Source organism: Aedes aegypti, chromosome 1 (genome assembly GCF_002204515.2).
Source record: "Aedes aegypti strain LVP_AGWG chromosome 1, AaegL5.0 Primary Assembly, whole genome shotgun sequence".
Lineage (NCBI taxonomy): Eukaryota > Metazoa > Arthropoda > Insecta > Diptera > Culicidae > Aedes > Aedes aegypti.
In genome coordinates this window covers 288461834-288475917 of record NC_035107.1, presented here as the reverse complement: position 1 = coordinate 288475917, position 14084 = coordinate 288461834, and the positions used below count along the sequence as shown (strand labels likewise).

General features: G+C 42.7%; 1 protein-coding gene across 3 annotated transcripts in view; it reads left to right on the top strand.

The window, feature by feature from the left end:
• LOC5565593 (F-box only protein 11) overlaps nucleotides 1-13536 on the top strand; it is a 70013-nt gene extending 56477 nt beyond the window's left edge. For all 3 annotated transcript variants that reach the window (XM_021838112.1, XM_021838109.1, XM_021838111.1), the window contains one exon: nucleotides 7966-13536. In XM_021838112.1, the coding sequence (XP_021693804.1) occupies nucleotides 7966-8095 (130 nt within the window). In that variant the 3' untranslated portion in view covers nucleotides 8096-13536. The remainder of the gene's footprint in view (nucleotides 1-7965) is intronic.
• Nucleotides 13537-14084: the final 548 nt, after the last annotated feature.

The following is a 14084-nucleotide window of genomic DNA, read 5'->3' as shown; positions in this document are numbered from 1 at the left end:
TGCCGCCTCTGCAGATTGTGTCGAAGTACAAGATGACATCCCGAGTAGCACACATGTTATAATAGACGCAGAATAACTCTTATATGACCAGATCTAGTCATATAAGAGTTATTCTGCCTCAATTATAACATGTGTGCTACTAGGGATAAGTAGTCATCTGGTGCGATGATAATGGCATGCGCGTAAACGATAAAAAAGTGCAAAGTTCCTTCCTACGATCCAATATCATTTCGCTCCATCAATATAACATAGATTTTTAGAACATTACGATTGAATCAAAATTAAGATGTAACGAGCACATAAGCATGACAAAGCATTTACCGTGCTTGGTTTCATCCGTCCCCATGTTTCCGATTTTACCGATGTTTATTGTCTTAACGATCAACGCTCCGTCATCGTAATCATCGTCATCATCGAAACTTGAAAAGCAGTTTTCCTGTTCAAAACTAAATATTATTCGATGAAAATGTGTTCACAGTGTTTCGGGAGGGGAACAGAATACAGTAAACACATTTTCGTGTAAATTTTCTTGATTTTGAACGAAAAAACTGCTTTTGAAAATTCCGAAATCAATGACGGATCCTGCCCCCTTAAGACCTTATTCTGTTCTCTTGTACGCAGCATGCTTAAGTATGCTTCTCCGGTTTGGTCGCCATTCTACGTAACGCATAATCTGGCAATTGAACGCATCCAAAAAGCTTTCTAAGGTTTGCTTTACGTCATCTTCCTTGGCATGATCCGATAAACTTACCTAGCTATCCGGAAAGACTTAGGTTAATTAACCTAGAATTCCTCTCTGCAAGGCGTATCAGATCGCAAAGATCATTCATTTTTGACTTTATCACAAACAATATAGACTGTCCCGATTTGTTCGAATTGATTCCATGGAATGTTCCTTCCAAACGACTTCTTAATTTAGTGTTATTAGTAATTCCTTTTCAATCTCTAATTTTGGATATAACAACAGTTTGATGATTATGATGTTTGTGACGAGTTTGATTTTAATTTGTCCAAAAATGTATTCAGTGTTAGAATAAGTGGCTACTAAGAATTCAGTCTGTACGGCGTAGCCGAAGACGGTGCATAAATAAATAAATAAATAAACTTAAGGATTTTAAAGATGGTGCATTCGAAATCATTTCCAGAACCAATGGCTGTCATGACCACTCTACAGTAGGTTCCAAGTACCCAGGGAATGTGGCCAATGCAAAACATGTTTTTGATTTAGGTTGGATTTTTGAAGCTGAGCCTTCCGGAAGCATTTTCAATACCTGCTTAAAGTTTTACCGGCTTTTTCTATGGCCACTCTGCAGTAGGTTCGAGATGCCCCGACAGATGTGGCCAATTTTGAACGTGTCCGAAATTATATCAACATAGCTTTTGAACTTCATCATTTTTAAAGGTGATGAAAGTATTTTCAGAACCACGCCATGACCACTCTATAGTAGATTCTAGGTGCTCCGGAGGATGTGGACAATTCAAAACATGTACGGAACCAATCATTTTGCCTATCCCCTGTATCTATCTAAACATGTTTTACGCGTGTTCACCAACCATATGGGGTATAATGAGGCTACCCAACGGGGCAGTATGAGCCACTTCATTCAATCGTACGATTCTATGTAAAACAATAGGGGGAGATTTCCCAGTACCGAACAGTATTAGGTCGAAAAATGTAGAAATCGTGGTCCAACCAAGATTATAGAGAGCAATGGTCACGCAGAATAAAACATCCTTGTACTATGCACGCCTTTTTGGAAAAGTAGAGACTACATATACTTATGCTTATTCTTATAATTAATCAAATAAGAGCGGGCCGACAATTGTCACCTCATTCGACTCGTCTCACCTCACACGCCGCGCAGAAGTAGCACGACTTTGCAATTGTATTAAATGGACAAATGGAAGTGAATTAGCTTAGCTTAGCTTAGACTGACTACACATATCAATGGTTGCTATTCCGTGATTGACCGAAGTCAGTGAAAATGCACAAAGAATCAACTAGAAGTTCGGCTGGGATTGGCCATAATCTTCTTCAGTGTGCATAATTCAGTGCCTCTATTTATACAGGGTCAATAACGGCGCCGGCCACGTCCTTGCAGTCAGGTGGGATTGGGGGAAGGAATGTTAGTGTGTAACCTTTGCTTTTTGGAGACCGTGTTTGCCTCTGCATCTCCACAAAGGTTACTGGGAGGGATGTTTGTTAATGGGGAGGATCGTTGGGTCATAGGATTCACTTTTATAAGCGATTAGACCATGATAAACAATGATTTGTGAGATATATACATGCTTATACGTAAATATAATATTTTCATTTGATATGAACAATTTCTATGTAGAGGAAAATTATGCCGACACTTGAGGTGACGAACCATTCAAAGTTTGTTGAACAAATACCTAAATGTAACATTTCTACAGCTGTCAGGACGAAAGCATGTGTTATTATATTTTACTCATTTGAAAAGAAACAAAAAACTCGATTGGTTGGGACATCATAGAACACTCTTATTCTTATGCCGACACTTACAGTGGCGAACCATCCAAAGTTTGTTGAATAAAGTGAACCTTTCGCAAGTCTACACTTGTAGTGTCGAACCATTCAAAGTTTTTTTAATTACAAAAATAAAGGTATATAAGAGGTGTTCTGAAAAAAAATGTTAAACATAATTAAATCATGAATCAGAGTTTGTGTCGACACTCACAGTGACGAACCATCCATAGTTTGTTGAAAAATCATATTTACATCCCACCATTGTAACGATTGAATGTGCAGTCATACATATTTTATAGATTAGAAATAGTAGCATGAAACGAGCTCACCAATTGATCCGTTATCCTTGACTGAGCAGCCACAATCCACTTTCGGCTTCACTCGTTTGCTCGGCTATAAAAAAGCACTCAGGAAAAAAAAGAAATAAGCGCGCGACCCAAAAAAAAAAAAAAAAAACTGTTCGGGCTTTCTTGACGCACTGCCCAGGAGCAAGCGTCAAGGTCGAAGGATCAAACAGAACTAACCGATCGCGGCACTTTTTCACTTTCTTCAACCGAACTCACCGATCACGCCACTTTTTCACTTACGAGACCGACGCGCGACATGTTTGATCCTGCCCTCGTCGCTCGCCCCGGCAAAAGCAAGTGTCAAGATCGAAAGATCAAACAGAACCAACCGATCGCGGCACTTTTTCACTTTCTTCAACCGAACTCACCGATCACGCCACTTTTTCACTTACGAGACCGACGCGCGACATGTTTGATCCTGCCCTCGTCGCTCGCCCCGGCAAAAGCAAGTGTCAAGGTCGAAAGATCAAACAGAACCAACCGATCGCGGCACTTCCTCACTTTCTTCAACCGAAATCACCGATCACGCCACTTTTTCACTTACTAGACCAACGCGCGACATGTTTGATCCTGCCCTCGTCGCTCGCCCCGGCAAAAGCAAGTGTCAAGGTCGAAAGATCAAACAAAACTAACTGATCGCGGCACTTTTTCACTTTCTTCAACCGAACTCACCGATCACGCCACTTTTTCACTTACGAGACCGACGCGCGACATGTTTGATCCTGCCCTCGTCGCTCGCCCCGGCAAAAGCAAGTGTCAAGATCGAAAGATCAAACAGAACTAACCGATCGCGGCACTTTTTCACTTTCTTCAACCGAACTCACCGATCACGCCACTTTTTCACTTACGAGACCGACGCGCGACATGTTTGATCCTGCCCTCGTCGCTCGCCCCGGCAAAAGCAAGTGTCAAGGTCGAAAGATCAAACAGAACTAACCGATCGCGGCACTTTCTCACTTTCTTCAACCGAAATCACCGATCACGCCACCCTTTCACTTACCAGACCAACGCGCGACATGCCTGATCCTGCCCTCGTCGCTCGCCCCGGCAAAAGCAAGTGTCAAGGTCGAAAGATCAAACAGAACCAACTGATCGCGGCACCCCTTCACTTTCTTCAACCGAACTCACCGATCACGCCACTTTCTCACTTACGAGACCGACGCGCGACATGTCTGATCCTGTCCTCGTCGCTCGCCCCGGCAAAAGCAAGTGTCAAGATCGAAAGATCAAACAGAACTAACCGATCGCGGCACTTCTTCACTTTCCTCAACCGAACTCACCGATCACGCCACTTTTTCACTTACGAGACCGACGCGCGACATGTCTGATCCTGCCCTCGTCGCTCGCCCCGGCAAAAGCAAGTGTCAAGGTCGAAAGATCAAACAGAACTAACTGATCGCGGCACTTTTTCACTTTCTTCAACCGAACTCACCGATCACGCCACTTTTTCACTTACGAGACCGACGCGCGACATGTTTGATCCTGCCCTCGTCGCTCGCCCCGGCAAAAGCAAGTGTCAAGATCGAAAGATCAAACAGAACTAACCGATCGCGGCACTTTTTCACTTTCTTCAACCGAACTCACCGATCACGCCACTTTCTCACTTACGAGACCGACGCGCGACATGTCTGATCCTGTCCTCGTCGCTCGCCCCGGCAAAAGCAAGTGTCAAGATCGAAAGATCAAACAGAACTAACCGATCGCGGCACTTCTTCACTTTCCTCAACCGAACTCACCGATCACGCCACTTTTTCACTTACGAGACCGACGCGCGACATGTCTGATCCTGCCCTCGTCGCTCGCCCCGGCAAAAGCAAGTGTCAAGGTCGAAAGATCAAACAGAACTAACTGATCGCGGCACTTTTTCACTTTCTTCAACCGAACTCACCGATCACGCCACTTTTTCACTTACGAGACCGACGCGCGACATGTTTGATCCTGCCCTCGTCGCTCGCCCCGGCAAAAGCAAGTGTCAAGATCGAAAGATCAAACAGAACTAACCGATCGCGGCACTTTTTCACTTTCTTCAACCGAACTCACCGATCACGCCACTTTTTCACTTACGAGACCGACGCGCGACATGTTTGATCCTGCCCTCGTCGCTCGCCCCGGCAAAAGCAAGTGTCAAGATCGAAAGATCAAACAGAACCAACCGATCGCGGCACTTTTTCACTTTCTTCAACCGAACTCACCGATCACGCCACTTTTTCACTTACGAGACCGACGCGCGACATGTTTGATCCTGCCCTCGTCGCTCGCCCCGGCAAAAGCAAGTGTCAAGGTCGAAAGATCAAACAGAACCAACCGATCGCGGCACTTCCTCACTTTCTTCAACCGAAATCACCGATCACGCCACTTTTTCACTTACTAGACCAACGCGCGACATGTTTGATCCTGCCCTCGTCGCTCGCCCCGGCAAAAGCAAGTGTCAAGGTCGAAAGATCAAACAAAACTAACTGATCGCGGCACTTTTTCACTTTCTTCAACCGAACTCACCGATCACGCCACTTTTTCACTTACGAGACCGACGCGCGACATGTTTGATCCTGCCCTCGTCGCTCGCCCCGGCAAAAGCAAGTGTCAAGATCGAAAGATCAAACAGAACTAACCGATCGCGGCACTTTTTCACTTTCTTCAACCGAACTCACCGATCACGCCACTTTTTCACTTACGAGACCGACGCGCGACATGTTTGATCCTGCCCTCGTCGCTCGCCCCGGCAAAAGCAAGTGTCAAGGTCGAAAGATCAAACAGAACTAACCGATCGCGGCACTTTCTCACTTTCTTCAACCGAAATCACCGATCACGCCACCCTTTCACTTACCAGACCAACGCGCGACATGCCTGATCCTGCCCTCGTCGCTCGCCCCGGCAAAAGCAAGTGTCAAGGTCGAAAGATCAAACAGAACCAACTGATCGCGGCACCCCTTCACTTTCTTCAACCGAACTCACCGATCACGCCACTTTCTCACTTACGAGACCGACGCGCGACATGTCTGATCCTGTCCTCGTCGCTCGCCCCGGCAAAAGCAAGTGTCAAGATCGAAAGATCAAACAGAACTAACCGATCGCGGCACTTCTTCACTTTCCTCAACCGAACTCACCGATCACGCCACTTTTTCACTTACGAGACCGACGCGCGACATGTCTGATCCTGCCCTCGTCGCTCGCCCCGGCAAAAGCAAGTGTCAAGGTCGAAAGATCAAACAGAACTAACCGATCGCGGCACTTTTTCACTTTCTTCAACCGAAATCACCGATCACGCCACTTTTTCACTTACTAGACCAACGCGCGACATGTTTGATCCTGCCCTCGTCGCTCGCCCCGGCAAAAGCAAGTGTCAAGGTCGAAAGATCAAACAGAACTAACTGATCGCGGCACTTTTTCACTTTCTTCAACCGAACTCACCGATCACGCCACTTTTTCACTTACGAGACCGACGCGCGACATGTTTGATCCTGCCCTCGTCGCTCGCCCCGGCAAAAGCAAGTGTCAAGATCGAAAGATCAAACAGAACTAACCGATCGCGGCACTTTTTCACTTTCTTCAACCGAACTCACCGATCACGCCACTTTTTCACTTACGAGACCGACGCGCGACATGTTTGATCCTGCCCTCGTCGCTCGCCCCGGCAAAAGCAAGTGTCAAGGTCGAAAGATCAAACAGAACTAACTGATCGCGGCACTTTTTCACTTTCTTCAACCGAACTCACCGATCACGCCACTTTTTCACTTACGAGACCGACGCGCGACATGTTTGATCCTGCCCTCGTCGCTCGCCCCGGCAAAAGCAAGTGTCAAGATCGAAAGATCAAACAGAACTAACCGATCGCGGCACTTTTTCACTTTCTTCAACCGAACTCACCGATCACGCCACTTTTTCACTTACGAGACCGACGCGCGACATGTCTGATCCTGCCCTCGTCGCTCGCCCCGGCAAAAGCAAGTGTCAAGGTCGAAAGATCAAACAGAACTAACCGATCGCGGCACTTTTTCACTTTCTTCAACCGAAATCACCGATCACGCCACTTTTTCACTTACGAGACCGACGCGCGACATGTTTGATCCTGCCCTCGTCGCTCGCCCCGGCAAAAGCAAGTGTCAAGGTCGAAAGATCAAACAGAACTAACTGATCGCGGCACTTTTTCACTTTCTTCAACCGAACTCACCGATCACGCCACTTTTTCACTTACGAGACCGACGCGCGACATGTTTGATCCTGCCCTCGTCGCTCGCCCCGGCAAAAGCAAGTGTCAAGATCGAAAGATCAAACAGAACTAACCGATCGCGGCACTTCTTCACTTTCCTCAACCGAACTCACCGATCACGCCACTTTTTCACTTACGAGACCGACGCGCGACATGTCTGATCCTGCCCTCGTCACTCGCCCCGGCAAAAGCAAGTGTCAAGGTCGAAAGATCAAACAGAACTCTTAAATGGACAAATGGAAGTGAATTAAGCGAAAAAGATACACTTCTCGTTGAGAATCGATCTCCCGACTCCCTGTTCAATAGGTAGGGCGCGTTACCTCATACACTACGAGAGGATTCATGGACGCAGAAGTTAACCTAAATTAAATTTCATCTCAATAATCACGTAGGCGCTTCGTGTTTTTTGTGCTTATTCTGCGCGGCGTGTGAGTCGAGACGAGTCTCTCTCACCTCGAGTGACGCGAGACGACTTATCGTGCTTATTCTGCGCGGCGTGTGAGTAGAGACGAGTCGCTCTCACCGCGAGTGACGTGAGACGACTAATGTTAATCAAATGGGAGCGAGTCGACAATTGTCACCTCATTCGACTCGTGTCACCTCACACGCCGCGCAGAATAGGCACGAATGTTAATCCAATGGGAGCGAGTCGACAATTGTCACCTCGTTCAACTCGTGTCACCTCACGCGCCGCGCAGAATGAGCACATTTGTCTACTGTAGTAATCTCCAGATGTATTGCTATGAATGTCCTATCCTGGGATGCCTTGAAATCAAACCATCATAGTCCGAACTAGTTATGGATAGGCGTTACCCTTCCGAAACGGTTTCAAAGCATCATTCTATCTCTTAGAATCCAACAGATCACAACAATTTAGTATATCACTATCTAACCACCTCTATTTATCGCTTCTATTACAGATTCTTCTGTGATTGTGGTGCTGGTACCCTCACCAACCAGTGTCAGCTGCAGGGTGAACCCACGCAGGACACCGACACGCTGTACGATTCGGCGGCGCCAATGGAATCGCACACCTTGATGGTAAACTAGGGACTTGTTATATTTATCATACTGTGTTAAACAAAAAAAAAACTAGTGAATGTAAAGAAATAATCCGGAAACATAAAGTTCACACCACACACCCTCCCATACACATGCTAAGCAAAACGTGAAGAGAACAGCACCACACTAGTATGTAGATTGCTGGCGAAAACTGTGAACGCAACATGTTTCATCGTCAATCCAATAGTTGTTTCAGAAGACAAGAAAAAAACTAATGCCAGTAAGAACTGTATCGTGCTCCGACACCTCTCTAAAGCAAGACGTTATGAAGAAAGTAACGAATATTAAGTAGGATCTGTGAGTAGAAGCTTTTAATTTCTGACGCAAAAAAGCCTAAATAATCGATTTTTGGAAATTAAGAAAGTACTAATCAATAATTTCCCAACAACATTCCCCACCTTTCGAGTCGCGATCGGATGCAAAAAAAAAAGAATCAAATTTAAGCGAGTACGCACTTCCCAGAGCACGGCACTGCAGACCAACCACCGGCGACGGAAGAGGATCGAATCTCGATGTAATTATTATTTAGAGTGTGTGTAGTTCAGGAAAAAAAAATGAGTGCGTACTCCTCTCCGTAATAGGCCAACAACAATCCACAGAAATAGTATGTTGAAAATTGATTAATCGACTTGTGTGTGTGTGCGCGTGCAAAGTTCACAATGAACACTGTTGTTTGCAATCGTTTTTGATATGGGTGTTTTTTTTCTATCATTGTGAAATTCGATGAAACAAAATCGTGGAATGGATTGCTTCGTGACATGCAATGTGTAAGTATTATTATTTCGTCTGAAAGAAGAGTGTACCTATTGTGAAACTATATATTTTGTTCAGAATCAAATTCTAGCGTATTAGGCATAATCCCACGTATACACTACTAGCGACTGTTCGTTTTGTTTCGCGCGCATGTTTCTGTTCTCCTTTCAATTGTATCAAACCAACCGTGTATAATAGAAGTGTAAATGTGAGTTTAGTGTCACGTCATAACCACACGTCGTCCTTTCTACGACGCTTTATTAGGAAAAGTCAGGCGGAGCGGGACAACTGATATTATTGTGTATTTGTGTACTAATATTTATATTTTTAGTTTTAGTTAGGTGTTCTTGTGTCCGTTTTCTGTGTTTTTCCTTGAATGTTTGGGAAACCGAAACACGTTGCCTTTTCCGTAAAAAATCCTGCTGAGACACTTTTAGTTTTCGAAAATTTCCGTATTTAATGTTTAGAAATATAACTGTCGATTTATTTAATAACGAAATCATGATGCTTTTGGAAATACTGCACGGTGGCTGTAATTGGCCTTACTAATAGAGTTGTCCTTCGTTAATGGGATATATCGTCCGCGAAACCAACAAACTGACTGGATCTTGCAATAACCGTACTTGAACAGTTGAGTTGAGATTCTTCCTCTAATGTCTGTCATCAGTGTATTGCAGACCTCTCTTCACGCCTGCCTTCGAAAGCAAGTTAATCGCTGAATTCATAAAGACAGATAACCTGAAATATAACCTTCAAGCAGACAGCTTATCAACATGAAGGGTCCTTTCTAAGAACTCTCGGTAGTTTGCCGAATTATGGTCCTCTTCTGCTCCAGACGAGAGCATCGTCTCTTGCCGATGAAGGTGAGAAAGCCTCAGAAACTAGCGATGGAGTCATATGGAAATAGATATATGACTCCACAGGACACTTTTGCAAGGTAACAATTTATGCGTCGAAACACCCTGCTAAGAAACTTTTAGTTTTCGAAAATTGTGATATTTAGCGTTTAGAAGTACCTACAACTGTCGATTTATTCAACAACCAAATCATGATACTTTTGGAAATACTGTATGTTGGTTACGATTGGCTTTACTGATAGATGTTGATGTTATCCTTCGTTAAAGAGAACTGTTGGGCCTGATTCTTATTCGTATGACGTTCAATAAAACGCATGAAAGTTCGCCTTTGTTTTCAGTACAGCCGTAACTGTGAGATCAAAACCCATCAAATGATCTTATCTTATAATGCTAGCTGTCCTATTCAACAAAGGTAATCTAACAGGAATGTGTCTTGGTGGCATGACAAGCTGGCAGGATTAAGGAAGAAATCCAGGTTGTTCAATAGAGCAAAGATAACTTTAGATTGGATTGAATACAAAAAAAGCTCTAACGGAATACAACAGAGGACTAAGGCACGCCAACCGTAAGGAATGGTGACGGGTATGTGAAAACATCAACAACGCTACTGCGGCTGCAAGACTGCATTAAGTCATTTCAAAAGCGCATGAGCATTGATAACCGTACAATTCGTAGTTGGTACTCCGTGATTGACAAGAATCATCTAAATTGTAGAGGGAACCAACAGATGTAGCTTGGAAGTAGCATACCATCTTCAGTGTACATTTTCGAGGACTCTGAAATTAGTAATGTCAATAATGGCGCTGGCCACGTCCTTACGATCATCAGGGAAGGGAAGTAATGTTAGTGTGACATCCATTGTTAAAAAAGACCGAGTATACCTCTGCATCCTCATGGTTGCCACGGGAAGCAGTTTTGTTAGTGGGAGATCAAAGCTACATGATCAAAATCCAGTCCTCTGAATATTGTTTTTGTCAAGCTGACAACGAAACTGCTGAGCATTTTCTCTGCAACTGCGGAGCATTGCTGTTAACATTTGGAAAAGGGTTATTAGAGCCCTTGGAAGTTTGACAAAGAAGTCCTAATAGAGTAAGAGACTTTTTAAAACGAGTTGTGCCCATTTGGGATAGTGTGCCACATTAACCAATGTCTATCGCATCTCAGTTGTGGAAGGATATTTAATGGGCATACCATAATATTCGTATATAATGGAAGCATTGGCTAAAATACTCTACAGAAGAAAAACACTCAGCTAAGCTACAAAGGATAAGAGGCCTGAAATGTAAAGTTACTGAGAAGAAAACGTATACCAAGAAATGGATGTTCAACTTCTGCTTCAATTCTCGGACTAAGTTCCTTTTTTGAAGTCACATTCGTAGTTCATCCTTATTCTACTGTTCTCAATTAAATACTCACTAACGAAGGACAATCTATTCACTCCAAATAATCAAATATCAGCCTCAAACACAAAACTGATCTCGAATATCAGCGTGTGTAATCATGCTCCGAAACCCGAAAATGAAACGAACCAAACACAATTCAACCCAGCTCACCGAGTCAGGTAGGACCATCAATCGTAGATTTCTTACAACGAAACGAATGAAGAATCCCTCTAAACTCCGCCTACGCGGTAGCGTAAAACCAAACCATACCAAGTACTCATAATTTTTAGGTCTCCGGATTTCAAATTTTAGCTTAATTCTAAGCACCCCTGACAACTACACCAACCACAAGGCAGTTCCATTTGATCTAGAAAAGCGAAATACGTTCCTTAACTGTCCAACTTATATAACGCGCCCCTCTTCGAAAACAGCCACGAATGATCGTTTTTTCAGTGTGGAAAAATTGTTGTGGTTCATCGATCGTCAATCAGGCTCTCTCTAGTTTGTAAAACAGTTAAAAATCATCCCCAACAGCAGCGTTTTCACCCCCATAGCAACGCAATTCGAATAAAAAATCTGACGCAAGTGTATTCTCAAAATTAGTGTAACATGTACCTTGACAAATCAGAAAAAAAACACATTGCTTGTAAAATTGTTAACTCACACGCCAAGCTACGTGCGCGCGCTCTGTATACTGTGTCCCAGTGCATTTATCTGTGTTACAGGTTTAGATTTTTATGTTTTTTTTACGCGCGACACATATTGTATCGACATTTGATAATCTTTATTTTTTTTTTACTGTGTATTAAAATGAATGTGTTCGAATCGTACCATTAGCTCTGCTTTTTTTAGCGCGCCGAGATAGCATTAGTAGAACGGATGTGTATTATTATTCTATTATTAATATTATTATTTTCGGCTTAGTTCGATCGAACGTACGTAACCCAAATCACTCATCGTCACGCGTATTGTGATGTTTTAACCGTGTATTAATTTTAATGGTTGACGAGCTATCACATTTGTACTGAATCAAACACTAATAGGTAGAATGAAAACGAGTTATAATTAGTGTAATTGGAATCACTTGATGTAGATGCAAGCCAACGACAATTGTAAATTTCTGTATATTGCACTTTTTTGCGCGCCGATCTTAAACAATTACATTAAACCATATGCTTTTTTGTACAATTTTTATAATTTTGTTTGTTTTATTTCTTCGCTCGCTTTTATTGCGCATCGTTTCGTTATGTTGAAAGAAACCTTCCTTGTGTTATTGTCTTTTGTATCGATTGGTGTTCTACTTTTTCGTTTCCACATTCCGGGGATCCTTCATCATGTATTATGCTTATGTATTTTTGTTCACGTGTTGTAACATTTTATGTCGGTATTTTTACGATTTTTTACAAATCTTAATTTTTGGACTATCAACATTAAATTTTGCGATTTGGAGGAAACTCCCCTAATGGAGATTTCAAGATTTCCTGCCTAATTCATCCAAATTTGTAAATGCTGATCATGATTGGCGGCACCCTTTGCTTCCTCATTCAAATCGATGAGCCTGTCATGGAGGCTACTTCGATTTGCTGCTCCGAAAATTGGTGGTCTAAAGCAAATTTCGAAGCAATTCTCAACATTATTGATTTCACCATTCACCCTTTATCACAGCCCCAAAGCAGGCTTCGACTTTTGTAAATGGATTATTAGGGCTTCGTGGCCGTGCGGTTAGTTTCATCAGGCAGTAAACTCATGAAGTGTGAGATTGAATCACGCTTCAAGCTTCGAAACTTTTCATGAGAATTGTTTCCCGGCCATATCATTGCAGTACATTGTTAGTTGTCTCCTGTTATGTTATAATCAGTGCAGCTAGATGTTTGAATATGGTGTCCGTGTCTTCTTTATATAAATAGACCTTTATGAGTTCAAATATGTTGTGATATATGTTATAATTCATGTAGTTTGCGTAAATTGATTTTGCTTAAACATTGCTTGTCCACAGTAAATGCAAGTTTACGATTGACTTAAGTTCGTCCAAATCCCCATTACAACAACTCAAGTACAGACGTAAGTGAACCACAGTAAGTATCCACATCAATATTCTTCGTTCGGGGAAAAAAGTATTATGATCATATTTGAAAAATTTGAAGCGTGACCGATTTCGAATGAATGTGTGTCAATTTCGTTTACATCTTGTATGTTAATCCAGTGTCCCAAAAAAAAAACGCAAATAGTGAAATTACCCATCATATCCCAAAGATACCTTGTAAATAATCCACACCGACTGTAATCAACTTTAGCCAGAAAATGCAAAACCAGCACAACCGCATCTGGTTCCAGTAAATGTGAAAGAAAATGCAGCTGCTGATGTTCTGCAAAATCGACTGTTTAGATGAGACCCCACACCGAAATCAGAAACAAGACTTGAAGACGGCTGAACTAATGAAGCAAAACATGAACTACGAAATTTCATATGTTAGAACTGTAAATGTGTACGTGTTTATCGCAGATTAACGAACAAAACAACTCTTTGAAAAAGAAAGTATCTAGAACAGAAAAAAAAACTCTAAATTTAGCTTGATTTGATAACTTTTGAAAAAAATGCGAATTACCACAGTTCTATTAAAAATAAACAAAAAGTAACTAATCTTTAAGCATAACAGAACAACCACCCCCTGAAATCCCTTCCAGTAAAAAAAAAACGATGAACACACCCATACATACCCGCACAGAAATAGTTAAAAACAGAAAGTTTTAAGTAAGCATTCAAAAACACGTCATGCGCAAGAATTGGGACATATAAAGGCGCCGCGCAAACACCTAATCTCTACTTTTAAGGGTATTACAATGATAATTGATTGAATATAATCTACGATACAGAAACCGAGGAAGATGGCAACAAAAAAAAGGAATCATTCCTGTGCGGAAGATAAACGAGACCACATTGATACAGGTGGCACCACTTGATTGGTACACGGCGAGTAAGATGAA